Below are 27,436 nucleotides of genomic sequence, written 5' to 3'. Positions count from 1 at the left end.
GGTAGCAGGAACTTGATGAATGAAAAATCTTCCTCCCAGGTGTGTCCTACTACCTTCTTCTCATCTTGTACTGAAAAAACGGATAGTTGGTCACCTTTGACGAGTTCTTCCACCACCCAGAATTCGAGTTAAGTAAAGCTAACGCACTGTAACAATACTGAGAGATGATCAAACCTTTAATACCATATCCAATGCTCAGACACTCATACCACAGCAGTATATCCTGTCGTCTTCCCTTTGCGTGGCCTTCTCGTATCTGGTTTCGCCGGGATATGAATACTCCCAGCACCCACAATATCCATGTCTTTGACTCAGCTGTCCGTCGCCGAGTAAAACCTCATTTTCCTTATTCTCTACTTTCACCATTATTCTCGTTGTACTCGTGGCCTTCAAGATTGGCGGTGTCGCCGCCAGCAAATCCTCCAGCGCAGTGTTGGGGCGTTCGCGTAACCAGAATCGGTGGTGTAAATCTTGTTTTGGGAGTGCGGTGCTGGAATTGGATGGTTGAGGTTGGTTCAGAGGAGCGAAGAGCTCCCAGCCATCCGCCATGCCGTATGCACGGGAATAGACGATGTACCAGCGATTACATCGTCTATGGAGAGCCACTTCGATGTGGATAACAGGCGTATAGAAGGATACTAGGCGAGTCTTTCTATCATTGGTATCCATGGATGCCTGATGGTTGATTATCTTCGTAGGATACGGCAGCATACATACATGGCATTAAGCGCCCAGCTGTCGTCGTCAATGTGGAACTCGGTGAAGCCGGACAAATCCACGCACATGTGGTGGCGGGCGTACAGTCAACATAAGCCCTGACAAATATCGATTTAACAGTCAACGCAACGAGGAAAAGCAGATTGTTCTGCTTATATACAAGGAATAGCACCCAAACCAATACCGAAGTCTAGCGGGCAACGCGCCCGTCCCTCGTTATTCTGAAAAAAAGAGCAATTAGTATCATCTATCCGGCGCGTCCTCCGTGTCAGGGGTCGTAGCGTCTCTCACTCAGACATCCAATTAAAGTAGCTGAAGAACACGGGTCAAGTAAGTTTCTTCCCTTTCTCGTATCCGTGATTGAACGCATATCTCCCTGTTAAGTATAGATTCGATGAATAAAGAATCTATTGGGGATGGTGACGACGACATTGCTTATTAGATGCGACCATTTCGCCGAGCGGGAATCCATCGTCAATACAATATGCACCTTGACAGGGGGCGAGAACCGTCATCCGTCATGTCAATAATGGCCGTCTCGAGGTGCATTGCAAAAATGAGTAGATTGAAGACCGCCGCTTACACCTCTCGCAACGTATTCGGTCTCTGCAGTAATCTTCGGGGTGTCCCATTCGTCAGATTTACTCTTTCCCGAGATCCCCCTGCCTCTTTTTCGGATGAAGACGAGCTGAGAGGACCCGTGTATGGCACTCCGATTCACTGTGACCAAACGCTGGCCTGACTACTTCAAACTCGATCCGTGTGTCGAAGGAAAAGACTGGAGGGCCTAGCCAAGGCTTTCCGGTTGTCCGAGTAGTCGGAGCGTGAAACATTCCTCTTCACGAAAACACCTTGTGGTGTTGGGGAGGTGACGAATGATGGGAAGGTTAAATATATTTAGGGCAAAAGAGTAAGGATCGGGAAGGACAAAAAAGCTCTTCTGAATAAGTATTACAGAGATGAAGCGCGTTGCGCAGAATACTGTGGAACTGCCAATCTACAGTCCCCTTCTCGGTGAACCTTTGTTGGTTCGTTGCCAACGTCGATGTCCCCAGACGCTTCCGAACAATCCCTTTACTCCCGAGGAGCATAGCTAGTTGCCATGTTGTCTTGGCTGCTACACCCAAATCTTATGCTGTAGTCACGACGAAGAAGCCTCGAGGCCCAGTTCGTAGTCAGCGAAAGCAGCCGGCGAATACGATCAGAGCAGGAAATGGCCGTGGGAGCAGGATGACGGCGATGCTGAGGTCCTCCCTATGGCATTCGATGAGGGAGTTTTGCCGGATTCAAGACACGATACTTCTCTAGATGGAGTACTCCGTCTCGAATCGAACAACTGGAATACTGCATTATATTTACAAGATCCTTCGAAGTTGACTTGCATTTCACGGACAGGCCTACTTTCGGGTGCTTTAAGCTCATCTCGAAAGATGCCTTAGGCCGGTCCTACATCCCCACAACTCCGGGTAAATCCATATCAGTGCAGACTTTGTCGGCGCACGGAGAATAGCTTCGCTTCCCGGGTTGCGCAACCCATACTCGAAGAAGTATATAATCTTCAGTGTCTCTGCCCTGGAGGTGATCAAAAAGCGGTATAGGATGAAGCTCCGCCGAGAGCTTCCATATTAGACAGAACCAGGCAGCCGTTGACTGGTCATGAGTCGACCGATAAATTTTCTCACCATCATCCTCTGCCTGCCTCGAAGAATTCCCGGATGAAGAGCCTCCGGTGCTGCATTTGTGACTGTTAACGACGTTGAGGCGTCCGTGGATATGACCATTCCGCCACGAGCGTTGCGAATCAGAAAGCTGCCAGATTTGGTCCGGACGCTACGCGGTTTACCGGGGCTCGGAAAAGAAGGGGTGAGCTGTGGGACAATGCGAGGGTGGAACAGCTGATGCAGCCAGAAGGCGTGGGCTGTGGCAGGTATATCTGATGGTTGATGTATGAAATCACGGCGATATACCCCATCTGACGCAACGATGGATGGCCTACAATATGCATGCCGTGGAGAGATTATTCGTTGGCAGCAAGAGAAGAAGTCAATGCATTCTTGCAAGACCGCGTCGGCTTACGGAACGGATAACAGTAAATTCGTTCTGAGGCTGTGGCTCCGGATACTCTCGCATAAAACTCTTGAAAGTTTCCACGTCTGCATGTGGGCGAAGATTCGGCACTCCAGATGTGAACGCCATGTCCATGCTGCCTACAGGCTGTTTTGTTGTTCGTATATTCACCGCGACGCATTGTGCTTGGCAGGTCCTTTAAACCACTGTTCAAGGCGGGTTGTGCCTTGAAGAAGAGAGTATTTTCAGTCGGGCGGGGCAAGAATGCGGCAATGGTGTTGGTCAAGCAGGGGCAGTCAAGGAAGGTCGGGCCCCAGAACTCGGACCGTTGGTGAAGCGCAAGGCAGAACAGTTTCTGCACTATATCCATCAATCGATAGGGCATTGCCGATGGTGAAAGTTCATTTTCCCAGACTCCGCGCCGTTCAAGCAATCAATACTTTCATATCATGCGGCGACTCTCTATCACCCGTGTAAATTAAAGGACCTCAAGCTCCGTTAGTTGTAAAGTGACGGTTACTCAAAAATGACTATTAAGGCTCTATTTGCAATAAGTATACATGTGGGTAGAGTACTGGTAGTAGAACACAGGGAATTTGGAAGTTATTCTAATTGTACATTTGTGAGTATAAATTTACGTTCATCAGATGCGTATAAGCCGTTCTCGAATAACGCATTCCACATCTAAGCTTACCCAAGCATCGTCTGCTTCCTTAGGAGAAGATACTCGTCGCTTGATGAAACTCAAAGGAGAGTGTGCACTGGAAGACGTACGAGGGCGTGCAGGGGTCGACGGTCGGCTCTTCGGCGTCGAAGGTCGGCTCTTCACTGAGCTGGGAGTTCCAGGCCGTGAGTGAAAGGTTGGGCGACGCGACAAAAGGGACGCGATAGAGATAGTGGAATGTGTGGCCACGTTGTAGCCTATACGTCCCTGCGGTTTGCACCGTTGGAGGGGAAAAGAGGGTGGTGGTGGCGGTGGCGGGGGTGAGGCATTAGATTGTCTAAGGCTTGAGCCGCGAGGATTACTAGTAGGGAATGGTAGCGTCGTCTGTGAGTGAGAGACAGTGATAAAGTTGGAAGTCGACGTTGTGGAAGTTGAGAAACGAGAGGACTGTGTAAAGGAATGAATTTTTTGAAGTGAGTTGGAAAATATAAAATATAACAGACCAGGTGGGGTTCACAGTCTGGATGCCCTTGACCTAAGTGTGAATCAGATTGAAAACGGCTATCATCGTCAGGCACTTGGTCTTCGGATGGTACATGAGGCAAAGTATATCGCTGGACATCAGGATCCCAAATTGCAAGAAAGGTCAGTCGAGATGTTGGAGTTGGCGGGCGGGGCGGCTGCCAGGTGTTTTCACGTCAAAGAATATTTCAGGCTGAAACTTTCTGTTACATACCTCTTTCCGCGTCTGCACCGGGATTTCGACCTCAGGTGGAGGACAGTAGTAGGCCAAGGTAGGCGTGATGCTCCCAGTAGATTTAGAGTCGACGTCATTTTCCACAGTTGTCGCTCGCTTAGAGAGGCTAGGTTTAGACGTTCACATATACATTCTTTTTTTTAAACAACGAATACCTTGATGTTGAGTCTGGGCAGAAAAGGTCGGAACTTCATCTTTAGGATATCGAGATTGTTGGGGTGTCGCAGGATAGGGAGGATAGCATCGCTCGGAATTTCTAGCCTTTAAGAAGGGGAGAGCCTTAGCGCCCCTTGTCCTGTAGGCAAAAATAGAAGGAAAGAAGGTCAAAAGCCTAGGTCATTCCGAAAAAATAGACTCCATTTAGGTTATAAGGAGTCGTGTTTCTGCATGAGGCGTTAGGTACCACCGATGCTGGTGAGAAAAGTTGTCAACATGTCAGGCATTGACGGAAATACTCCGAATAAGGATGGAGTGATAGATTCGGGAAAGGAACGAGATCGACAAGGACATGCAGATTCGGAGTGGCAAAATAAATTGATCACGCAGTGCGCACGGTGGACGCGAATTAAATAATGTTCCGTGGATCGTGATACGGAATCCGGTCCCGCTGGACGGATGCCAAAGCAGTGAAATAAGTACTATACACTAGTCCTACAAGATGAGAATAAGGATCCCCTCTGGGGATGTAAAAGAAGGAATAGTGGCGTAAAAAAGGATCGTGTAATAATCAATCTGACTCGGGCAACAGTAAGGATAAGTTAGACATACGTCTGGGTGATCTCTTTCGTCATCTCAATACACACCCACGGCTCCTTCTCTTTCTTCCATCTGAAAATGAATTTGAGCAAGCGGCATCGTTGCTCGCGCAAAATGGAAGAATTGTAATTGCAGCCGTCTTGCTGGAGACCATGCGTAGGGTGGACCGGACGAGGCCGAGGTTTCCTCAGCAGCCTTGGCCGTTGAGTCGTAGGAAAGGCATAATCTTCTGGGGCCTCCAGCTGTGACCAGCTATCATCACTGTCAACACTGGCATGCGACAACTGAGGATAAAAATATCATTTTTATACCTCCCAAGAGTATAGGTTGCAAAAACGCACCCTCGGGAGAACCGGATCCACAGTATCGTAGAACCCTTCGTCTTCGTCGTCCGCTTCATCCAGCTCGACAACGGTGTCATGATCTCGGTCCACAATCTGCTCCCATCTCTTCGCAAATTCCGTACGGGGATCAAATCTGATATCCCGGTTGAGCTCGCCCAAACATGAGAAATGTTTGCTGACACTCGTCCTCGTACACCCTGTTCCTATCCTTGAGCTCCTGATGTACACGTCTAGTCCGCCGATTGTAGACGAAGTCTGCGTTCGGCCCCTCGCCCGGCGCCGATCAGTTTCGTCATCAAATAGGAAGTCGTGATTATTCATAAACCACGCAAGGGTGCTCGAAGCGTCGAACGAATTGGCATCGGTGGGACAGTCAGGCTCGACATCTGTAAATTCCGAATCAAGCAGATGTGCTCCTGAGAAAGCCACGATGTCCTCTTCTGGGTCCCATATCACGGCGAAAGTGAGCGCATTTTTGGGAGGGACGATGTCTGACCACCTGCGATCGGTTTCTGACGTTAGGTATGTATGGTCAGAAGACGGGCTCTGCTGGTAGGAGTAATTAGAAGGGATACTACCGCATGGAAAACGTTACTTACTGGGCAGGAAGATAGTCTTGAAGCAGAGCTTGTAGATTGTAGCACGTCCATACTGATAAAGTACAAAGGAAAATATAGAGCAGAGATCCAATGGACAGAGGTGCTGTGATGTACACACAGCGTGTCAGTGGAGGACAATGCGATTCAAGCGGTCTACATACCTATGAGAGACGTGCAGCTCGCGAGAGAAAGAAGGAATGGGCCAAAGTATAGATGACCCAGAGTGGCGGCAGCAAATCACATCTCCACACAATGTGGGAAGACGCGTTCAGGAATAGCTTTGCAAGTATCACATGCGACGCTGTTGCTAAGGGCTGTACTCGAGGCTGTGAAAAGGAATCCAAGAGAAGACACGAGGCTGAATTACCGGGCTGAGTAGGTAGAGAGGCCCTAGCGTCCTTACGATAGCTCGACCCCAGTTGCCTTATCGATATTAGGATGAGCTGTGGCGCATGACGGGAGACAGCGCAACATAAGCCACGTTCGCGGGACCAGAAGCATCCGCCGAAATGCGCCCGCAAATTTCGGGGCTTGCAGAAAGGTCTTGGAGGGAAGACTCGGATCCGTGAGGCCCCGAAAAGTGCTGTACGATTGGGACCGTGGCGTACTTAGGCAGCGCAAGTGATGTGTGTACGAAATTATGACGGTCACGTATAACACCCCACTGACAAGATCTCCCGACCATCAGATGTCCGGACTACGCTAATGGCGGAACGACCCTTCATCGGATTTTGGCGAAGCGGGCGTGAAAGCATTTAGACGAGTCGCACTTGAGTACTGTCTTTGGAACATCAAGCTCTCTTGACTCGGAATATCCAGCACAGCGGATAAGTATACTATTGAACTGCTAGAGTGAGCAAATCGTGCATTTTTAGCCTCGGGATTACTGACCATGAAAAGACGACAGGTGGTGATAATGCAATCGTAAAGCGGAGAAACGAATGATGGCAGAGATCCTGAAATTAAGGTACCGATTCTGTATAACGAACCGTCGTCAAATGTTTAAATGTATATGAATTCGGGACTATAACCGAAGTGGCAGACACCGAGACAAAGGTAAGGGGAATTTGATTCTCTACCGCGATGGGCCCACGTCTTTTGATTAACCGGATGAACAAATATTTAACGGCGCTTCTTCTAAAGCTTGATCATATCAATGACGACAGTTAGACAGCGCGGAAACATTGCAGCTTACATGTGTACCCAGAAGGTTGAGGCGCGATCATATCACCATCACATATCCAACAAGGAAAGTTCTGTCAAATCCAAGACCGTCGGTAGACCTAATTTTTCTACGACCAGACTAGCAGAGGATCGCACAAAGGGAAATAATGCTGCAACGAGTTTGACAGATGGCGACGGTAACCCTGGATAGACGGGCTGAAGTTGTACCACCAGCCGCTGAATACGACAGCGCGAAGCCAGAACTGAATCCAATTGGCACCAAAGTGCGGCGTACCTATAAAGGTCGCTAGTGTGCCAGAATCCGGTCAAAGTGAACGTGCATTCTTCGAGCTCGATGATTTCGAGCAGGTCCGAAAGTGAAAATGAGTCGATTAGCCATTTGAGCCAATTTCTCAACCACGATTCCCATTTCATCGAGTACAGTTCGAATTTCAGACGACGGACCCTTTTAGCATCAATAAGTGTTAACAGAGGCGCTGCAATTACTGTGTTAAAAGGACTGATTAGTGAGCTGAAGATAATCCTGACCATAGAGATACGTATTTAAGGTAAGAGTCTGCAGCGTCTTCTTGAACCGTCGGATCAGCGACTCGGCAGTGGTTATAGCACCACTGTCTTCAAAAAAAGTCGTTGTCTTTCGAAATGCGATCTGAAGTTGCGTCAGCTTCTCAAAGTTGAGAAGTGAACGTAGAGGGGAACCAGCTTCCGCTAAAGGCATGTAGGTACCGTACACAACTAGAGATCGGAACGTTAATCGGTGAAGATCCCGGAGCCCGTCTCCAGGAGTAGTCGCGGTGATGCTTCCTATACACAATTTTGGACTGTTGGTTGCATGGAGCAATAAGATGGACAAGTCCTCGAATGGGGCGGTTGGAACTGAGATAGAGACGAGCTTGCGAGAAGTCAAGATGATCGTAGGAGCCGAGAGGACCTTGAAGAAGGGCGTTTGGGGAATGGCGTTGATGTAAATGAAATGCTTCACGTTAGGGAGAGTGAGAAAGAACTCGGAAAGATGGAAATCGGCCCTCGACGATCCCAAAAAGCCGGGCCAAAGAGTCTTCGATGGACGTATATCTAATGAAACTGTCTTGATGAATGCAGGGAGATGCTGGGATGACCTGATTCGACGCAAGGAGCCGACATCTGGGATGATACGAGTGATGCGGGGTACGGCAGAGAATCGAGATAGTGGGGAAACTTTGATGATGAGTTGTAGAGTTTCATAGAGGTAGCTCTGCGCAACAGGGGCCCAAGATCGGCACACCAAAGCGCACGATCGAAGCGTAGCGAAATCGCCTCTGTTCTCTCTGATGATGCGATGTATCAGTTCTGCAGGGAGGTCTGGCCGCTGGGGAATCAAAAACGATGGTCAACTACTAGAGCTTCTTGGAACGCAGAGCCATGGATTGCATTGCGAACATGGGACTAGATGGTAGGATGGCATCGAACGTCCTATTGAAGTTAGTAAGGCAATGCTATTCCAGAAAGCGGTACGTACTGTTGTTGTATCAGTGATGGGCGTGGAAAGGCATACGCTGCGAAGATGTTGGGTATGAGGAGTGCCCACTAAACGCCATTGATTGATAACCATCTCTTGAGCTCGGCAGTCACGCGACGGAACGTTATCTAACAAATTTTAACAAACGGACACATAAAAGCGCCGTGTATCACGAGATTGTCAAGAATAGTGCCTCAAGACAGACTCGTCCTTATCCTGTAATGCGTAACATCCCTCAGTTAACGGCACAATTGGGCCACAAAGATAGGTCGAAGGACTAAACTTACTGATGCTATTTAGTTAGTTCAAACCGCCTTGATTGCAGACCAGTAGCCAGAAGGCATAGTAAATCGCAAATGTGGGGAGTAGGAGATCACCAGGAGCCTGACTCTTTCATCAGCCAGTGATTTTATAGTTCGCTGCTGGGAAATGTGCTATTGTTGAGTTGCAAACTACATCCTTGATCAAAGGCCTAAGAATCAGTGGATGGAGAACTTGGACTATTTCCTCAATGATGCACTGTCACCGTTGATGATACCAAACAATTAACTTGTTTTCGGGGGTTGCAGGGGAAATCGACAGCAACAGTTACTAGACGTCATGTTGCTAGCCAACTATAAGCAGAACAAGGGAAGGCTGGAAACGAAGGCAGGGGTTGCCGTGGTGAACATGACTTTCGCTTGAACATGAACATACCGCAACATGGCCGTGGAGGCCGATACATCACGTGCCACATACGACCGACTTCGCGAGCTCACAATAACTGGGAATTTTTCAGGATTAATTTGGGATTAATGACCACAAAGGACTCAGTTCCAAGCCGAACCAAAAGGAAGCTCTCTCTGGATGTGAGTTGTTAAAATACTTCCCCCCGCGAGACAATCGTAGATTATGGACTTGAAAGGTGCCCGCATGACTTAGCAGAGTCAGATTTGAGGAAGAGAGACGACCTTGCGCCGAGTCAGACGAATCCTGTCAATGCGGCTGGACGATTGCGACTGAGAGATACTTCTATCCCCCCAGGGCAACTTGACTTCGAACATACAAAATTCAAGAGAATCACCGAAGTAGGGTACAATCAAAAAGAATCTTGGTGGCAGAAAAGAAAATCAGCGGCGGGGCGAATGCGAATAACTGTCAGTGCAGGAAAAAGGCAAAAATAAATTTTCTTCCATCGTAAGAAACGCCGATCTTTCCTGCAGTCAGCTTCAACACAGAACTGTACTGTTTTCTGCATCGAAGTAAAGAAAGACAAAAGAAGTTTTGCTTGAGCAGGCGTGCGTGCCCCGACAATATCGTAACGTCGGTCACATGTTTATCTAGAAACTCAGAAAATTTCAAACCTATGTCGGGAGAATTCCAAGCTGTCCTGACAAAGAACAGGAACAGGGACATACGGCATTAGAACCTTTGGATAATACCGCAGACGTCCAAGCCTTGGAGAATCTATGTCAGTGCGTCGCCTGAGGGTGGTCCACAGAACACAGAATTTCATCTGGGGCAACACTCGAGATTCGACCGTCACAGGTAGCTGCTTAGTACACGAAAGAGTATGTCCGTATCGCCTCATAGATGTATGACCATGGTTCTCCTGTTCTGAGCCCCACGGTGTTACGTTTACTTTGTCGGCGTATCCAGCCTTCGGAATGGGTCCAACTCTGGCGAATAAGGCTGGGTTGAGTTCCGGAATAAGCCAGCGCCAGCTGTGTGCCTGGCAAAGGACTTTCTCCTGAAAATCTATCGGAATGCGAAGCATGAAAGACGCTTAACTGCGTTGATGCCAAGAGAGGTAGGCCACATGAGGAAAATAGAGTGGGTCACGGAGACAGAAGAGCACTTATCGAGAGGTTTGGTCATGCGGTACGTGGTCGGAAACTTGGCAGATGCGCCACAGACCTAAAAGCAAGGGCCGCTTTACAGAAGCTGGGACCAAAGGCATGCGCGTGAAGTTACGTGGTGAGGCGTTGTTCTTTGAGGCTTTATTTGTTGGGAACGAATACTAGAATATTACTAAAGAACAGGTGCATTCCTTCCAGAACTATGAGAAAGGCTATACATTAGCCCAAGAAAACATCACTCACATGCCTCTCTCGATGCCCAATTTATTACCATAGTGCGGCCTTTCAGTCTATTGAAGAACCTCTGCACAGAGCCGTAATTCTTAGGACCACTTGTGGCGTTGGAATATCTTCCGAGCAAGACACAAGAAGAGAACAAAGATGCTCCAGACGTCCAGGCATGACACAATTGAGTAATTGCCAGCGCGTGTTGATGCGCTCCCCGGCAAAAGAAATTCTGAAACTGGGGTGTCGCAATCCCTATCATGCATCGGAGGACATTCACGGCCATAGATATATTTTCCAGCTTTGGAATGTAGCAGTGTACGTGTAAGGACGTTGGGCTGAGTCGGCCCGACGTCCAAGAACGGACATGGTCTGTGCGTCGAAAATTCGGAAGTACAAATAGCGCACCCCAAGATCTGATAACCTTACCACTCTGGCCTTTTGGCTTAGATCAAGTGTAGTATCTGTTCTTAATAGTTTAACCACTATTACGGAGGCACCGCCTCCCGTATTGGTTATCTAATTTTTGCCGCCCTTGTCCTCCGTGCTCTGCTTGCAACACGGAGGCATGATTACCTTGCTACTGCAGTACTGGCTTGCGTCGTCGGGGGATTTCCTTTTTCTTTGCTGTTTACTTGCGAGGACTTCCATTTGGCGGTCTTTGGATTGCAGAAAACAAATAGGAAATGCTTATTTTGTGTAGCATTTATGTGAGTAGATGGGAGTTGCTAGATTATGGATGTCAAGTAGGAAAGGTTGGTAGTAATAGATACAAATATAATAGGAAATGAATGGATACATTTCACCCTATATCGCATAAAATACTGTTGATCTCAAAAAATGAAAAAAATATATCAAATCATACTACAGAAAAAAACGCACCATATCTCATCTCATATAGCATGGGGAATGTCCATATATTGCAGTATTGGGGAATCTTGTGGAGAAAGGCTCGACGTCCTCGGAAAACGTGTCCGGGGACGCTCAGCCAAGCCACGATAAGAGACGTTCGGCTTCCTTGGCGGGGAAATCGTAAACGCGTCCGCCTTTGGACTCGAGCTTTCCGAAGTCCCGGCACATCCACCCTCGGACGAGCCTGGCCCAAAGAAGGGCCTCTCGTTTCTAGCAATCAACGGAGAACAACTATCTGTTGTATTCGGACGATCGCGCGAACGTTCCCTAGACACTCCTGGAGGAAAGCTAAAGCTCTCCAAGCTGCTATCGAATGTGCACATAGTCTCCTTGGACCGTCTCAGAGTATAATGACGGGTAGACCTGATATCAAAGTGCTCTTTGAGAGGACTCGGCTGGGATGTACTGCTGCTCAATGAACGAGATTTGATAGGTGGGATATCAAACTTTTGTGGTGAAGGGCTCGGTTGAGCGTCCTGCTGAATCTTCTAAAAATGTAAGTTTCGATTGAACTCTTCCCTCGTGTAAAATCGCATACCTGTGCTGGACTGATTGGACGGTCCAGGGTGAAAGTGCTGTTGTACGTGTCTAGTTGTTCGGGCGAGGAAAAGCTGGTATCCCCTCCTACGTCGGGGTTCCTCGCGAAAAACATACCAGCGTTGGTAGCTTGATCACGTCGTGATTGATACCGAGCGCGGCTATTGAATACCATGAGCAAAGCATTGGTATACAACTTCCCAAGACAGAATGCCGGCGCAGTATTGTACATTCGCGTGTCTGTCACAAGGAAGAGTGCAACAACTGTCGCGGCCGCCGCTGAATAGATTACGGATGAAATGACGGAAGACGAGGATAGATTACTCGCGCAAACCTGTTAGAACACCAGTTTCGATGGTGATACGTACAAGTCTTGTTATCATATTACGAGTCGCTTTGTACGATGCGTCAATTTTGATGAGCTAGCGAGGTACGTTCACGTATCTAGGAATAGAGTTGGAGGGACCACTTACGTAGTATGTCTGAATAGTCGCGATAATGATGTCGCATAAAGCACTCCCAGCAAGCCAAACCTTGAGGTAAGATATCAAATTAGCGCCAATATTGCGATGACCGCACTTACTAGGCATGGTACCAAGGAATTCTGTCTAGATTGTTTAGAGTAGAGACCGTATGTATATTGTAGATGCCCTTCAATTACCGCGGCCACAAATTGGGCCAGGGAAATCTGGGTACTGTAATTAGATGTTTCTCTTAGGCGAGATAAATGTCCACACCGCTCCTATAGAAGCCGCAAGCACACGAGATCTGCTTAAAATTGATATCCGGTAGCAGTAAAACAGCTGTACAATGCCGCCAACTACGAAACTTTCATAAGTTTTCACTTCTAATTCAAAGTAAAGGACGCACTAAGTCCTGTCATTATCGGGACAGAGAACCATAAACAGTGGACGTTGTTGAGCACGTCAATTTGTCCATAACTCGTTGCAAATATATCAAATAAATCCACAGTGAAGAGGACAGTTTGCAGCGTCTCCAAAGCCAGGAGAAGGTATATCAGGAATTTCGATAGGATTGGATCCTTAGGAAAAGAAACGTAGTAGATATCTGCCGCCGAAGAGTAGATGAGATGGGCGGTGTTGGGAATACTAGTGCACTCACAGGTCTGAACACACAGTGCACCGTATAAAGCCCAATTAAATGTATATCCTATGAACTGGCAGACAAAAAGGTCAAATTTCGCGTCTGTCTTTCGCTACGTGGACGTCCATACCAAGGGACCAGTACTGCAGACAGTAAGTAAGAACGCCACGAACAGCGACTGAAGTACATACGTTCGAGCATTATCAGATACAACGGATGGACTATTGGGAGCCTGGGACATTGGTCTGGAAAGGACCCTGAGGTGAGGGAATGGGCGAGACGACAGACCGGTGGAAACCTGCGGGTGTAGACAGATATCTATGCTCCAATTTAGCGATCTTCGGACTGCACAGCTGATGCCGAATCCCGGTTGGCCCATTGATTAGGAAGACCGCCTGAGAAAAAAAAACAACCGAACAGCGGACCGCCACCGTGAGCTCGAAAAATGTATGCGTACACCGATCAAGTGCCGCAAACCAGTTAGGCTTGGATTGTTGACGTGAACAACATTGGCTAGGTGTCCGTGAAATAACAAGGAAAACACGGACGACTTGGCTGAGCACGTCGGACATCGGGGACAACACGGACGAAGTTCGCGTGTGCCAACGGGGAAGAGGGCCATGTGAACTCGACTCCGTTGAAGAGTTGTATTTTAGTGCTGCAGAATTGTATCACTGATATGGGACCCAGCTCTCCTTGAATGGGAGAATGGTGGTCTATCCAAGCAAAGTGAGGAACCAAAGGATGAATGAATAATCCAACGTCGCCGCATCAGGAAGCTACATTGGTGATCTTAGTCTGCGAAGCCTTGGGCAAGTTGGACCATCGAGTCGACTTGGGCCGTGGAACGCGCAGCTCGAGAAATGAAATGAGACTCGCCAGCGCAATAAAGTTCAAGTCTCAATTTGAGCTTTGAGGAAACATTTACTTCAATACCAGTATTATTGTAATGATGTACTCACAGAAGATACGAATCGGGACCTCGGGGGATGGCGATTGAGTGATGTATAGTTGCTTTGTCATTGCCGCCCCTTGTCCTTGTATTTCTCGGTGCCTCTCGGTCCCTTGGTAGGCTGCGCCTTTCTATATTCTCATTGCCTTCTTCTCGGCTTTGCCGCTCAAATCAGGCCTGGCCGAGTTAAATTAGCTCGGTATCACGATGTATCATGAATGTGCCTGGTACTTAATAGCTCTCCGTCCAGCACTGAGGATCTTTCTGTTCCGAGATTGCATACTGACGATACGGTTTATCAAAAGCTGGGCGTACAGTGCCCCTCTTTCCGAGTCCCCCGTGGAAAAAGAAAGTAAATACCCTCGTTCGCATATGCCGGAATGGGTTTGCTGGTTCTCATTATTGCTCCTGGTTTTGCTGTGAATCGAATCCGAAGCAGAGAAGGATGGCGGTGTTGTGAAGAAGACTCATACTATATCGTTCTATCTCTAGGATTCTTGCCAAAGAGGCTTCTTCAGACGACCCGCGTAAACAATCTTGGGACCTAGGTCACGAGCTGTGATTGACCGGTCTTATCTAGCTGGCTGAAATTCGACTCTTGCAGTGGCGTGGAAGAGAAGGGGTGTTTTGCTGGATATTACCCTGGTTCGTATCACTCTTCTGTCCTTAGTATCATGCTGGTACTAATGCGAGTTCAGTGATTTGCATTCTGAACAACTTGGCACCCGCGCCCCGACCGCGACATCCGCACAACAATTTCCTTTCGGTCATCCTTTTCCGCCGGCAATTTCTCCTTCCCGAGTGGTGTCGACAGTCACAGGCTTCCGTGCCTATCATGATTTATACCAAAATACCAACCAATGAACATGTTCAGTGAGCATATCTCGAACGAGAAGGCACCCTCTACCGAAGTGGCCATGATCACCGCGATTGCGGAAGGACCTAGAGCATAAATTCACCCCCTCAAGAATAGGATTTCCGGAGTCAGTTCTGGATATTTTCGTTTTTTCTTTTGCCAGTCCTGGCCAATGCCCTTCAAATCGTAGCATCATGATTGGTCTGAAATTTTGACTTCTCCACCTTGACCGACCATCTTCAGTCAACTCGATAGTCGCCAAATCTCATCGGGACGTGTGCTGACTTCAAGTCTCCGGCTTCCGTCTGGTTAGAGTCTGTCCCGTGGCTGATAAAGTAGTACACATTCTCTCCTTAGAGACGGCTCACAATGACAACCCTCCTTCCGTAATGCGAGGTAACACGAAACTCGGATGAATCTTCACGGGAACTGATATTGGATTTCAACTTTCATCCTTTCCGGACTGGAATGGGCCAATAATCAGTCAAGAGCGGACCATTTCAGCTCGTATTAACGAATCACCATGACTGCACGTGTCCTTGGCATAGGTCGCATGTCTGTTCTAGAGGTCTTGTGGCTTTACCTGGACTACCACGGCCCCACTGGTCCATTGACCAACCCAAGTAGTCGCTGACGACGGGGGCAAACATATTTACGTATCTTCCATGCCTGAATGAGGCGAAGCATCGCGGAAGTACCTGCTCCTATCGAGGCCACAGTTCTTTACCTGGAGTTGGAGATGTCAAACTGGGCTCGAGATGACTTCCTCTTTTTGCCGTCCTTTGGTCGTCACTAGACGCGGGAGAAGGAGCTAATGATTAATAGCTGTACACATGACCTGTCCTAAAGCCTCCCTCGAAACTTGGATTAATCCGAGACTCGATGCGACCGGTACCGAATGAGAAATCTCGAACAGCATCTTACTGTAGGTACGCATCTTCTGAGTCGGAGTCTGTCAGCTATCTACTGGTTCACTAGTGCTACAGCGGCGTTCAAGGATGCCTCGTAGGTAGCCAAAGCGAAGAGGGTTAGCATCTTCGTCTCATCATCCTGTGCATATCTCCTTTGATTGTAATCTGTTCAGTTGCCACGACTGCTGTCTGCTCTTCGGTACTCCCCTAGCGTCTTATCTTCGATAAGCCATATCATATCGAACTGGAATGAAGATATATATACAGTATCTCTTTCTTCCCCGTCGGGACGCGAACGTTCCACGTCGATGCCGTGATGCCTCTCGGGTTTTGTGGGGGAGAAGGAGTCTAGATCAGTGTAACGGACTTAAACCGTGGCAACACAGCGCATGCTTGTATTTTGTTTTGCTCTGCATCTTGCGTCTGCAACACGTTCAATTAATGTTTTTCTTCATTTCTGGTTGTTTCAGCTCCATTGATCACACCGCCACGATGTGGCTGTGCAAAACGCGACGCGTGGGAGCCTAGTGAATCATTGGACGGCGAATTTGAAATTGAACCCCCCTCAGTTTCTAACCACCATCATCATCTCTATACCCCGTCTCACCAAATCGCATCATGAGTCGCAAGTTCTGTATCCCAGGAATTGTATTCCTCTTTTGTGCACTCGTTCTCAGCGTTTTGACGTCCATCTCGCTGCCTTTCCTCACTGGGCTCGACATTGCTCGCACCACGGTTAGCGCTGGAAAGGTTGACGGTCAGGGAGTTGATCAGATTCGAGTACGTGCTCTTAATATTTAATACTGTCTTGTGGCAAGGCGAGCTGATTTTCGTTGTTTTAGCTTGGCATTTGGTACTCGTTCTCCGTAAAAGTGGCATCTCCCACATTACTCATTTTTTCCGTTGTTTGATAGGGCGGCGTGCAGTTACGAGACTAATGGAGATCGCACCTGCGGAGACGCTTCACATGGATACACTCTGTTTATTCAGAACTCAGCGGGTACAGAGACGGTTGATATTGGAAGCTCGTGGACCCGAGGATTAGCCGTCCACCCCGTTGGTCAGTATCAAGGCTCTGTTTCTGGGATAAACAAGTCCTGATATTCATGTGCCAGCGGCTGTTGTGACATTCATTGCTTTCCTGATGTCCTTTTCCCAGCATGTTACCATCACTTTGTTTGCTTCGCTCATGTCGTTCCTCGCCGCCATGCTCACTCTCATCGCCTTTGCCTGTGACATCGCCTTGTATGCGTTTCTCAAGCACCAGGTTGACAAGCTTACCGACTTGGATCCCACCACGAAAACTGGCCCAGGTACGGATGCTGTTAAAGTTATGTACAGCGCCCCGAGTTAATACATTTTTAGGGTTCTGGCTCACATTCGTGTCGTTGATCTTGCTTCTCCTTGCAGGATGCACGGTATGCTTTGGCCGTCGCAAGGACCGTCTATCTGGTGCTTCTTCCTACCCTAGCTACCCCATGTCGTCGACCAAGAAGCCATTTTGGCAGCGCTTCCGCCGCAACTAGATACTCCTCCACTCGTTTGTGGACATTCTTATACCATTGCTTATCTGCAGCACAGTTCATACTGCTATTGTTGTTACCCGATTATTTATTTGATCCATTGTTGTTTTCTCGGCCTCCTCATGCGCTTGTAACTCGTTCTTGAGTGCACGATACGCCTTGCAGACCATAGCACAATAGTAGCGCCAAAGGTCAAAATTAAACATACCTTCTCGTTCCATTGATCAAGCTACTGCGCTTGATAAATATGATCATCAGGAAGGGTTCGATCTTTGATCCATATATCCAGGTCGATCCCATCGCCAAGTCTCCAGTGCGGTAAGTAGGGAAACGCGTCGTCTGTCATTGCCTTTGAACTCCTTCGGGAAGCTACGATGTATACTTGCGGATAAACGTCCTGTAGGGCCTTGATACGCGTCATAGGGGGCTTCAGGATTTCATCTTTGATCAAGTAAGAAATGAAGATCCGTTCCCCAGCTTGAATCAGTTTGAAGGAAGTGAAGTTGAAAGTGAATGAAAGCGTGTGCCATGTGCAGATGGCGTTGGGAGCATAGCCGGATGACGATTAGGCGGTCGAGCGACTTAAAGGGTAGAAGCCTAAGAACGAACCTGCGATTGACGAGAGACCCACACCGGTGAAAGACCCTTCGAATGGCCCTCCTGGCACTAGGCCTTTGCTGTTTGCGGGACGTCACGTATAGTGTATGTCGTGTAGAATGGGGTCTCTAAGGGAGCAGGAAAGTCATCCACACCGAGCAGTGCCGTCCTCGTTGTCGATAGTGCAATTCAAATAGACGAGTTTGTTCGTGTACAAAGATAGCAGTGGGGCGGACGTATATCGCATTTACATATGCCGTCCTTGCTGGCTAATCAACGCTATCTTTTTTCTCTTTGGCCAGCGTAACGATGGATCTGTTAGAATTACTGTTGAGAAAACGACGTTCAGCTGGACCCAGTGGGGGTGGGATGCAAGAAAGAAGGTGAGCAGAAAAATGGGCAAGAACAGTGAAGATCCAGCGACTTCTGTCATTGGGTACCATGGTAAATTATTCGGGGAACGTAAAATACGAAGAGGGAGGATGGTATGTTTCTAAATTGGAAAAAAGAAAAGTTCCCAAGAAATGTCAAAACAGATATGTAATCACAAATTGATGGCAATCTCCTGTTTCGGCAGGACTTTCAGGACAAAAGTCCTCGCGCCCAGCTACTCACCTTCGTCTTCACCTTCTTGCGCAGCTCGATGGTGTACTCAGTGACCTCGGTATTCCATCGTACACAGTTCCGGTTCGTTCCATCATCATCAGCAGTGACAATGTGCAATTCTCCCAGCAGCCAGACCTTCAATCGAGACTGCCGAGGCCTCATTCGCGTCGTAGTAGGGGCGATAGACGGATTCGAACGAGAACGGAGTCTCAGTTGTCTGCTCGCTTAGCTAGGCAGATGGAGAAAGCGCGGCATCTGTGCTAGGGCACTGGCTTTTCAGGGACACCAGGCTGTTGTATGGCGCATCTAGTCCAATTGACTGATACGCGAGGTGTTGAACAGGTGGTAAAGGAATGTGCTGGAAGTTCGTTTGGCTGTCGGAGGCCAGCAGCGTAGTCTGTCGCCTAGCGCCATCAGCAGAGACGTATGTGTCGCTAAACGACTCGGGATGAGAGATGAACGCGGACGCTGCGAGGGCGGTGGGCTCAGATACTGCGTGGCTCGTCCATGCGTTGCCAGTGAACGTGTAAGTGTCGTTGTTATGGTCAGGTTTGTCAGTAAAGACGTGAAAGTGAGAGTCGAGTGAGCGTGGACTGAGGTCGGGAAAGATTGGCGGCGACTTCGACGCGAGCCTGCCACAAAACCTTTCCGTTTCCGCAGTCTCCAGCTGAAGCTGGGCATTGAGGGACGACAAGTGTTTCTCGGGAGCCTTCTTTCTCGCCTTGTTCTTGTCACAAGCAGACTTGGCTTCTTGGCAGAGACTCTCGATTTCGCGTAGCTGTGTCTCCAGCATACGGGCCGTCTCGAGAACGTCGAACTCGACGGCGACGGTAATGGCGGTACAGGTGCTAGAGATGTTGAAAGGATTGTACTGCCAGTAGAACGATTTTGGTTGGAAACAGAGGGTGGTTGGACTTGATGCGATCGATTTCCGGCGGTAAAACTTGAACCAGCACCATCTTGCCCTTTTCCAACCATGCCAGACATCTCACCACTCGCATCCGACATTATCAACAAGGCTCCGGGCCTGCTGCACAAGCCGAACCGTTACCTGGACCAAAATAGAAGGTTTTTGTTCCAATGCGATAACTTGAAGGCGGAGATAGCTCTAGTTGCTGCACGCCTAGGAACGCAGCGGAAAGTTCGCATGAATTCCCTCTAAAAGTATGAAGGTTCGTATGTCTTCTCGGCCGCTATCCGATTAATTTTTACCACGTCTTCAGTGGACACTATTCGTGAAGGGGACCCTCTCCAGAGAAATAAAGGTTCTCATGTCTTCTGGTTTAGTGATGCACCGCAGTTCACCGCAATTTCAGAGGACATCGAGCAGACCCAGACGAATCAAGAGAGCGCGGAAGTACTGAGAATTTTCCGCGTTCCGCGTTTACCGATTGCGATTTCCTCGCGATGGCAGGGCCAACTAAAGCAAGCGCCGATAAAAAGGGAAAAGCCGTAAGCATAAGCGTGTGGTCTCCACTTTAAGCTTCATATATTTAGAATGAGTGATTCCAGTGCTAGCCTTCGCGATCGACATATAGGGACGGCCATCTCGGGCGAAGAAGCTATACCGCATCCAGGTTCAAGAAATTTGTATTCAAAGTCATCAGCGTTGCAATGATGCATTGATCTCATCTGGTCCCGTGAAATGGAGAATGTGCTCCGACTTTGTATACATCCTCGGAGGCTGAATACTGGAGTTGAGACGCCCGATTACCTCACATATCATGCGTCATTCAGCATTGAAATGTCAATGCGGGCATTAAATGCGGCACTCACTTTTTCATACATTCCGATGCCTTTGGCATCCTGCATGCTGATTTTTTGCCAGTATGCGGAAAACTTTGGTCGATTCTAAGAACACGTGTAAAAAAGGTCAAGCGCGGTCTCCCACGTCCAACGCTCAATATGCCAACCTATTCGAAATTTGGTATACTAACATTATCACAGTTGACTCCCTCCTTTGACTTTACTTGTCAAGAAAGGTCGCGAGAAGGCTCACGTGCACCGTTAATCCCTATCTGTTTGGACGGTCGCCTACAGTTACTCAGATAAATTAACGATAACAAGTGTTGGCTGATCATAGGTGATCGTCTGGCGCTTCTTTCACCAACTTTGCATCAATATTCATGGTCTTTACAGTCAAGAACACCCAATATGACTAATAGTCGCACGACATTCACGTTGGTGCGTCGTCAAAACTGACTACGCGCCGGTCATAGAGGGACGACACAACTGTTCTTCGCTCTAAAATTCTAACGCCAGCTCAAGTTTTTACTCCGCCGTAATCAGGCTTCTATCAGCGTCATCGACCCGTCGTCCAGCGTGAATAGACCCACCAACCCGATTCGTCAACTCGGTTACTCCACATAGCCCGCAAAGGAGATTTTTTTTCTTCACGACCGCATGTCCCCACCAGATTTTCAGACCTCGTACCAAAAAGGCTGGTTCGAATTCCTCCTGTCGTGCAACACAAACGGGTACGTTGTTTCGATAGAGGCGGTAGGGCCAGAGCTGCAGTTGAGCGATTGGTGTCATGATCGTCGGTCGCAATGAAACTTCGCCTTCTTCGGAAATTTTCTTTTCGTTGTGGACGTTGTAAGTTGGGATTTGTACATTGCGTGGAGCGTTACGTTGATCCGTGGACAGTCGTGTGCAACCGTTAAGGGGCCCACAGTGTTAGTCAGTTATCGATATCCTTCACTTTACTTTCGGCTGATATGTCATTTCTCCTGCCTGCGTACTGTCTAGTGCTCGTATTCTACATCTTCATCGTGTACCGGTATGCTCCTGCACGCAGACTACGACGTCCAGATGGACCAACGCCAGCTTGGTTTATTGGGAACGTTTTGCAGTTCCCTTCTAAAAATCCTGAACACAAATTTTCAGAATGGGCCCATACCTACGGTAGGAATTGTTACTGAGAGTTTTCCGACCTACTGATGGCGTCGACAGGCGATGTCATCCACCTTACACTTTTCGGCCAGTCTATGATCATCCTAAGCAGCTACGAAGCTGCTGGAGAATTATTAGAGAAACGCGGCGCTATATATTCCGATCGCCCGCGTTTTGTACTATTCTCAGAAATGTATGATTACAATTTACCTCTTATCCCGGTTGCTCATCTTTTGTGCCAGGATGGGATGGAAAAACGCGTCGACACATCTTAGATAGTATGTCGCTGGGTTTCTTTGCTGGACTCTCCAAGCTAACGTCACTAGTGGAGCCCGATTCCGAAAACATAAGCGTTTCATGCATCAAACGTTCAACCAACAGGCCGTTGCGCACCTTTATCCTATACAGGCCAAGGAGACACTAACCTTGATGGAAGGGCTGACTGCAACTCCTGAGTTATTTTTTGGCCATATTAGACAGTAAGTCCTATTGCTGCAGAGCATAACGTCGTGCGCATCGTTTACTATAGATATGCCGGAGCTACGATCCTCAAAGTGGCTTACGGAGCGGATGTTAAGTCAAGCGATGACCTGTATATCAAACTAGGTTAGTAGTTCATTCCTGTTTTGCTTTGGCGACGGGCGTTGTAAATGATGCATTTGTAGCTGAAAAGGCTACCAGAATGACTGTACAATCTGGTACTCCGGCGGCTGCGCTCGTCGATTACTTCCCGATAATGAGGTTCGTATCGCTTCTTTGACTTGCCGGTGGACATCGTATGACCTCACTTTCCAGACACATTCCCACATGGGTGCCGTTTTCCCGTTTCAAACGTGATGCGCTGCAGGTGAAAGCTGCCGTTGACCAAATGATGTCAATTCCCTATGAACGGGTAAAGGAAGAGATGGTAATATTGGTTTGCAATCGATGTTTCTAATTCTTCTTTGACGGGCTTTGGCAGAGCCTGGGAACAGCAGTATCGTCGTTAACCTCTCGACTGATAGAGACTCATCTCACGGCAGGAAGTTTCTCCCATGAGGACGAGGAAGACATCAAAGGTGTAGCAGGGACATTGTACGCTGCTGCGGAAGATACCGTAAGGTCTCCGTTGAAAACGCTAAATAGCTCATTACTGATCATTATGTCTAGTCTGTTTGTGTGATCACCTCATTTATTCTAGCCATGGCCCTGCATCCGGACGTATTTGCCAAGGCACAGAGTGAAATGGATGATGTGGTAGGCAGAGTACGATTGCCGGGTCTGAATGACAGAGAAGCGTTGCCGTATCTCGATGCTGTCATCAAAGAGGTGTACAGGTTCGTGCGTCATCAAAAGCGGTGAACATTAAATGGGGCTCATAGATTACTGCAGATGGAACCCTCCGGTGCCTTTGGGGCTACCCCATCGAGTCATGGTCGATGATATTTACAAGGACCGGTTCATTCCCAAGGGTAGCACCGTCCTGGCAAATATCTAGTATGTCATTTGGTCTGCGTCGCTATCATCAGCAATACTTACCCCATGCCCAGTGCGATCCTGAAGAATTGCCCTGATCCGGATGTCTTCCTTCCTGAGCGGTTTGAGGATCGAGAGGTCCTGAACCCCCGAGACGTAATATTTGGATTTGGGAGAAGGTCAGCGGTGGTATTTCAGATGCCTCTGTTCTTGAGGCTGAGCGCTGGTTTCAGGAAGTGCCCTGGAAGATATTTTGCTGATGCAGGAGTATGGTTGGCGCTTTCCATGATTATCTCAAGGTTTGATATATCAAAGGCCAAGGATTCTGAAGGGAATGTGATTACACCCGTTGCCGAATTCGAGTCGGCTTTTGTCCGGTGCGTTGTCGTCGCTCATTCGGTCTGTCTATGGTTATATCATATCTCTTTTCCAGACATCCAAAGAAATTCGAGTGTTGTATCCGACCCCGAAAATAAATGGCTTCGGTCCCGACGAGAGGGCTGCTTTGTTACTCAAAATCGTCGATATTAATGTTCTATATTGTACTCGTGTTATGAATAATTAGGTAAATGCAACCTACTTGCCGCTCAGTGGAAAGTGCTCGGATAAGTTGAGAATGACAATCCATGCGGTGTTCAATAGCCGGACGTCTTTATGTACTTTTCTGGTGTCGTCATTTACCTGATACAAGCTGAAAGCGCCACAGTTGGACTTTCAAACTCCGTAATGTCGGCGACCTAGCACCGAGGGACGGCAGGTTGCTGCTCTTTCTACGTTCCCTATGGACCACAGCCATGCTGACCTTGGCATCCCCCTGGCTATGACATCAAATGTACTCCTGAGGTAACTTTACAGAACTCATATTGATGCGCTCTTCGTCGCGGTTTCAGCCTTGACTTCGTGGGGGGGCCTCTTCGTGGAGCGTGATCAGTATACTCGCGATGATGGACTACGATAGGGTTTCTGGAGCATTTGTCCATCCCTACTGACCAGCATTTCATCTTCAAGAAACCAAACAATCATTCAGAACATGGTCGTCTTCCATCTCGGGCCCTGACAGAGGAACCCAATTGGAGCTACCGTCGAACGCACCCGGGTCGCGCTCTCAGTTACGGATAGGTATCCTCTACGTGCCTCCGGTTAACGTATATGTGCGCCCGGAGGCTCTTGGTTACAAACTCGGCCCAGGCATGGCTGAACGTGATTATTTACTCCCGCCCGACACCATAAGGTCCATAATATCACTCCATGAAAAGTACCAGCTGGTCCGTCTCATGATCAGTCCTTCTATCATTGACGACTTCGTACCCTGGAGTGGTTGGCCACAGGTCCGTGGATTGGAAGGCCCGGATGACCATTATCTGCTTTGCGACGTCCACGAAAGTCAATAATTGAATTATTCTGCGCTTCCAGCTGATGTCTCTTCCATCAGAAAGTCGAGAAGACTATCCGATCGAAATGCTTCCTGTCAAGTACTGTTGTACCGCCTTTCGATAGAGCTTGCGCGTTATGTCGCCTGGCTGTATGTTCCGTTCGGCCTCTTCGAACCTGCTTGGCTTCCCTCGATCGCATATTTCATGTGGATGCCTCTTGTTTTCTATTTTCTACTCTGTTCCCGGAATTCTCATACATATTGCAATACATCCGCAATGGTGATCCGCATTCAGCCTTGTTTAAAAGCGAGGCCGAGCATATGCGATGTATCCTCCATTCCCAACAGCTATGTTTTCCTCACAAGTCTCGTTGTTGCTCATACCTCTTCTCGTCGTTCTCGCCGTCGTGCTCTACGCGAGGTATTCGTTCCCGAATAAACATAAACTATCTGTACCAGACGGGCCGAAACCGACTTGGTTTATTGGTAACATACTGCAAATCCAATCCAGTCATCCCGAAGAGACGTTCACAGAGTGGGGGACCATCTACGGTTAGATAATGGCTCTCACATCGTTTGGGAATGTCATGACGAACCTCGTCTGTAGGCGATGTCATACATCTCAAGGTGTTCAGCCAATCCACGATCGTCCTCAGCAGCATTCAGGCTGCTCAAGAATTACTTGAGCGCAGGAGTGCTATATACTCTGATCGTCCACGATTCGTGTTACTAGCAGAGATGTACGTTACGCTTCGCTCCTTTGACCGTGTCTAACATTTCCCCCACCCCATATAGGATGGGATGGCGGAACTCAACTACACATATCAGATAGTAAGTTTCTTCCTGTTCTCTTAGTGGTGTCTAGTGAACTGACTATTACCAGTGGACCGCGTTTCCGCAAACACAGACGTTTCATTCACCAAACGTTCAATCATCGTGCCGTTAAGAATCTTGAACCCATACACAATCAGTCAGCAAAAGCGTTGTTGAAAGGGCTAGCCGACAGTCCTGAAGTATTTTTGGAACATATCAGAAGGTCAGTACTTCTTATCTCAGTTGATGATCTCGCCTGAATGAACATCATCAACAGCTATGCCGCGGCTAGCATTCTTAAAATTGCATATGGTGCCGAGGTGAAATCAAATGATGATCTTACCCTCAAGCTGGGTCAGTTATGGCCTCTTTCTTTGTCGCCTGAAGTTGATGTTTTCTAGCTGAGAAGGCCTTGAAGATGACGATACAATCCGGTTCGCCGGCTGCTACGTTAGTGGATTACTTCCCGTTGATGAGGTTGGTGGCGCGTCTTGCGAATCAAATATATAGCGCTAATACACTATTTAGGTATATACCCACATGGGCCCCATTCTCGGCATTCAAACGTGATGCATTGGAGGTCAAAGCCGCAGTAGAACAGATGATGACCATTCCATACGAACAGGTCAAAGAAGAAATAGTAATGAATTCATTTACTACCCCCATCTTTCATTTCATCACTGACTATTTGTTAAAGAATATGGGAACCGCGCCGCCCTCTCTTACCTCGAGGCTCATCAAAGACCGTCTCGTCATGGGTACCATTTCAGACGAAGATGTCGAGGATATCAAAGGTGTGGCTGGGACGTTATATTCTGCCGCCGAAGATACCGTAAGCTTCTCTCAGGTTCGTTAAATATAACGAGGGCGCTAAATTTTCTGTTACGAATAGACTGTTTGTGTGCTCACGTCTTTCATCTTGGCGATGGTTCTCTATCCGAGCGTATTCGCTAAAGCACAGGAAGAAATGGATGTCATCGTGGGGCGTGGGCGCCTGCCGGACATTTCCGATAGGGAGTCCTTGCCATATCTTGACTCCGTCATCAAGGAGGTTTATAGGTCGGTTAATTCATACCAATGACTCGGGCCAACAGTTCTAACCGCTTTATCGATAAAGATGGAACCCTCCTGTACCCTTAGGCTTGCCCCATCGAGTGATGGAGGACGATATCTTCAGAGATCGTTTTATCCCGAAAGGTAGTACTATTTTTGCGAATATCTAGTACGTTCTTTTTTTTCGTTACGGTATCTGTTCAATAATAACACGATTCTAGCGCAATGATGAGAAACTGTGCTAGCCCTGATGTGTTCCGTCCTGAACGATACGCAGAAGAACTAGAAGATTTCGACCCTCGCGATGTGGCGTTTGGTTTTGGTAGACGGTAAGGTTCAAGACAAATTGGTATTCGTAACCTTGACACTGAATCTTTTTTTCCCCCAGGAAATGTCCTGGGAGGCATTATGCCGACGCGGGCATTTGGATAGCGGTTTCGATGATTGTCGCGTCATTCGATATAACGAAAGCCAAAGACTCGGATGGGAATACCATAACGGTGGTCCCGGAATTCGAATATTCTTTCGTGAGGTATGTGAAGGCATCTCTCCACTTGGCAATTTGACTCTATTGCTATGTAGGCATCCAAAGGCGTTCAAGTGCTCCATCGCTCCGAGGACTGCATGATCCCCGATGTTTATAATTATGAGTTTTCGGGCAGTATAGCCCTTTTTATTTTGGACATGGGCAAGGACTTGACTTTATTTAATTATGGTTAGAAAAGTGTATGTGTGTATTCATACGATGTGCTATATATGTGTTGATATTTCCATGTACATCCTCTTCGATATGGCAGCTTCAGCCGATGTGCATTTGAGCTCCGCTCACGCGGCACTATTCGGCGCCTGCTCTTTATTTCGTAGTCTCAGTCGCCGGCTTCATTGACCGAGTCCAATCTTATGGAAATTCGTTTTCTAGGATCCACAAGCCGCGAATCTCTTAACACGATGTTTCCAAGGCTTGTACTTTCCCATACATCCTATCAATGACCTATTTTTGGGATTGAGGGATATGAAAATGTACTGACTAGGAATTCGAATCCGTGAGCACTGAGTTTGTATAAATGTGTTCTATTATCTAACGAACCAGCTTGGTAGAGGCACCTGATCCTGTAATACAGAAGGTCGCCAGTTTGCCCAGCTAACGTTTCCTTTTTCGTTGGACAAAAGGCTTCTTCGTCACAGGTGCCCTTGCGATGATCA

General features: G+C 48.0%; 11 protein-coding genes across 11 annotated transcripts; 4 read left to right on the top strand and 7 right to left on the bottom strand.

The window, feature by feature from the left end:
• Window positions 1–195: 195 nt before the first annotated feature.
• Window positions 196–785, bottom strand: BT62DRAFT_1004755 (uncharacterized protein; the record flags this gene model as incomplete). The annotated part of the gene is made up of 2 exons (XM_043177078.1): window positions 196–652; window positions 718–785. 2 exons carry the CDS (start codon window positions 783–785, stop codon window positions 196–198), a joined length of 525 nt encoding a protein of 174 aa, XP_043040681.1.
• A 452-nt stretch (window positions 786–1,237) lies between these two features.
• On the top strand, window positions 1,238–2,025 carry BT62DRAFT_1004754 (uncharacterized protein; the record flags this gene model as incomplete). The annotated part of the gene is made up of 2 exons (XM_043177077.1): window positions 1,238–1,419; window positions 1,695–2,025. 2 exons carry the CDS (start codon window positions 1,238–1,240, stop codon window positions 2,023–2,025), a joined length of 513 nt encoding a protein of 170 aa, XP_043040680.1.
• Window positions 2,026–2,163: 138 nt separating this feature from the next.
• Window positions 2,164–3,169, bottom strand: BT62DRAFT_1075266 (uncharacterized protein; the record flags this gene model as incomplete). Its single annotated transcript, XM_043179103.1, has 3 exons — window positions 2,164–2,547; window positions 2,794–2,870; window positions 2,929–3,169. The coding sequence occupies 3 exons, from the start codon at window positions 3,167–3,169 to the stop codon at window positions 2,164–2,166; spliced, it is 702 nt and encodes a 233-aa protein (XP_043040679.1).
• A 118-nt stretch (window positions 3,170–3,287) lies between these two features.
• BT62DRAFT_931014 (uncharacterized protein) lies at window positions 3,288–4,710 on the bottom strand. Its single transcript, XM_043186048.1, has 4 exons — window positions 4,361–4,710; window positions 4,185–4,301; window positions 3,952–4,128; window positions 3,288–3,895 (listed from the first exon to the last, which is right to left on the bottom strand). The coding sequence occupies exons 1-4, from the start codon at window positions 4,397–4,399 to the stop codon at window positions 3,428–3,430; spliced, it is 801 nt and encodes a 266-aa protein (XP_043040678.1). The 5' UTR covers window positions 4,400–4,710; the 3' UTR covers window positions 3,288–3,427.
• Window positions 4,711–4,941: 231 nt separating this feature from the next.
• On the bottom strand, window positions 4,942–6,219 carry BT62DRAFT_931013 (uncharacterized protein). The gene is made up of 4 exons (XM_043186047.1): window positions 6,066–6,219; window positions 5,905–6,007; window positions 5,303–5,851; window positions 4,942–5,245 (listed from the first exon to the last, which is right to left on the bottom strand). The coding sequence occupies exons 2-4, from the start codon at window positions 5,953–5,955 to the stop codon at window positions 4,964–4,966; spliced, it is 882 nt and encodes a 293-aa protein (XP_043040677.1). The 5' UTR covers window positions 5,956–6,007; window positions 6,066–6,219; the 3' UTR covers window positions 4,942–4,963.
• Window positions 6,220–6,860: 641 nt separating this feature from the next.
• On the bottom strand, window positions 6,861–7,838 carry BT62DRAFT_66053 (uncharacterized protein). The gene is made up of 2 exons (XM_043181797.1): window positions 7,100–7,838; window positions 6,861–7,047 (listed from the first exon to the last, which is right to left on the bottom strand). Exon 1 carries the CDS (start codon window positions 7,618–7,620, stop codon window positions 7,138–7,140), a length of 483 nt encoding a protein of 160 aa, XP_043040676.1. The 5' UTR covers window positions 7,621–7,838; the 3' UTR covers window positions 6,861–7,047; window positions 7,100–7,137.
• Window positions 7,839–11,273: 3,435 nt separating this feature from the next.
• Window positions 11,274–13,955, bottom strand: BT62DRAFT_65335 (uncharacterized protein). The gene is made up of 12 exons (XM_043181779.1): window positions 13,506–13,955; window positions 13,395–13,448; window positions 13,334–13,346; window positions 13,222–13,276; window positions 12,970–13,167; window positions 12,837–12,919; window positions 12,683–12,787; window positions 12,573–12,632; window positions 12,434–12,521; window positions 12,101–12,378; window positions 11,533–12,047; window positions 11,274–11,474 (listed from the first exon to the last, which is right to left on the bottom strand). The coding sequence occupies exons 1-11, from the start codon at window positions 13,580–13,582 to the stop codon at window positions 11,544–11,546; spliced, it is 1,515 nt and encodes a 504-aa protein (XP_043040675.1). The 5' UTR covers window positions 13,583–13,955; the 3' UTR covers window positions 11,274–11,474; window positions 11,533–11,543.
• Window positions 13,956–16,540: 2,585 nt separating this feature from the next.
• BT62DRAFT_892698 (pali-domain-containing protein) lies at window positions 16,541–17,448 on the top strand (the record flags this gene model as incomplete). Its single annotated transcript, XM_043183115.1, has 5 exons — window positions 16,541–16,702; window positions 16,765–16,781; window positions 16,837–16,982; window positions 17,038–17,235; window positions 17,288–17,448. The coding sequence occupies 5 exons, from the start codon at window positions 16,541–16,543 to the stop codon at window positions 17,446–17,448; spliced, it is 684 nt and encodes a 227-aa protein (XP_043040674.1).
• Window positions 17,449–18,877: 1,429 nt separating this feature from the next.
• Window positions 18,878–19,656, bottom strand: BT62DRAFT_993490 (uncharacterized protein; the record flags this gene model as incomplete). Its single annotated transcript, XM_043190410.1, has 2 exons — window positions 18,878–19,519; window positions 19,564–19,656. 2 exons carry the CDS (start codon window positions 19,654–19,656, stop codon window positions 18,878–18,880), a joined length of 735 nt encoding a protein of 244 aa, XP_043040673.1.
• Window positions 19,657–21,365: 1,709 nt separating this feature from the next.
• Window positions 21,366–23,471, top strand: BT62DRAFT_980255 (cytochrome P450; the record flags this gene model as incomplete). The annotated part of the gene is made up of 12 exons (XM_043189496.1): window positions 21,366–21,552; window positions 21,601–21,733; window positions 21,783–21,818; window positions 21,867–22,019; window positions 22,070–22,146; window positions 22,206–22,281; window positions 22,336–22,447; window positions 22,502–22,636; window positions 22,690–22,856; window positions 22,912–23,016; window positions 23,070–23,372; window positions 23,429–23,471. The coding sequence occupies 12 exons, from the start codon at window positions 21,366–21,368 to the stop codon at window positions 23,469–23,471; spliced, it is 1,527 nt and encodes a 508-aa protein (XP_043040672.1).
• Window positions 23,472–24,537: 1,066 nt separating this feature from the next.
• BT62DRAFT_1018307 (cytochrome P450) lies at window positions 24,538–26,861 on the top strand (the record flags this gene model as incomplete). Its single annotated transcript, XM_043178245.1, has 13 exons — window positions 24,538–24,919; window positions 24,975–25,107; window positions 25,163–25,198; window positions 25,251–25,403; window positions 25,458–25,534; window positions 25,582–25,657; window positions 25,709–25,820; window positions 25,878–26,012; window positions 26,073–26,239; window positions 26,298–26,402; window positions 26,455–26,562; window positions 26,622–26,765; window positions 26,816–26,861. The coding sequence occupies exons 1-13, from the start codon at window positions 24,694–24,696 to the stop codon at window positions 26,859–26,861; spliced, it is 1,518 nt and encodes a 505-aa protein (XP_043040671.1). The 5' UTR covers window positions 24,538–24,693.
• Window positions 26,862–27,436: the final 575 nt, after the last annotated feature.

Source organism: Guyanagaster necrorhizus, assembly GCF_019112545.1.
Source record: "Guyanagaster necrorhizus MCA 3950 unplaced genomic scaffold BT62scaffold_10, whole genome shotgun sequence".
In the NCBI taxonomy this organism is placed as follows: domain Eukaryota; kingdom Fungi; phylum Basidiomycota; class Agaricomycetes; order Agaricales; family Physalacriaceae; genus Guyanagaster; species Guyanagaster necrorhizus.
This window is presented reverse-complemented; position numbering and strand designations above follow the sequence as displayed.

Coding starts and splice junctions, on each gene's coding strand:
- BT62DRAFT_931014 (XM_043186048.1), bottom strand. CDS start 4,399: ATGAAGTTCCGACCTTTTCTGCCCAGACTCAACATCAAG. Junction 4,302..4,360: donor TGCCCAGACTCAACATCAAG/GTATTCGTTGTT, acceptor AGCCTCTCTAAG/CGAGCGACAACTGTGGAAAA. Junction 4,129..4,184: donor CGGTGCAGACGCGGAAAGAG/GTATGTAACAGA, acceptor AACACCTGGCAG/CCGCCCCGCCCGCCAACTCC.
- BT62DRAFT_931013 (XM_043186047.1), bottom strand. CDS start 5,955: ATGGACGTGCTACAATCTACAAGCTCTGCTTCAAGACTATCTTCCTGC. Junction 5,852..5,904: donor CAAGACTATCTTCCTGCCCA/GTAAGTAACGTT, acceptor TCCTACCAGCAG/AGCCCGTCTTCTGACCATAC. Junction 5,246..5,302: donor TGGATCCGGTTCTCCCGAGG/GTGCGTTTTTGC, acceptor TTTTATCCTCAG/TTGTCGCATGCCAGTGTTGA.
- BT62DRAFT_66053 (XM_043181797.1), bottom strand. CDS start 7,620: ATGGTCAGGATTATCTTCAGCTCACTAATCAGTCCTTTTAACACAGTA.
- BT62DRAFT_65335 (XM_043181779.1), bottom strand. CDS start 13,582: ATGGGCCAACCGGGATTCGGCATCAGCTGTGCAGTCCGAAGATCGCTA. Junction 12,920..12,969: donor CCCGATAATGACAGGACTTA/GTGCGTCCTTTA, acceptor AAAGTTTCGTAG/TTGGCGGCATTGTACAGCTG. Junction 12,788..12,836: donor TTGCGGCTTCTATAGGAGCG/GTGTGGACATTT, acceptor TACAGTACCCAG/ATTTCCCTGGCCCAATTTGT.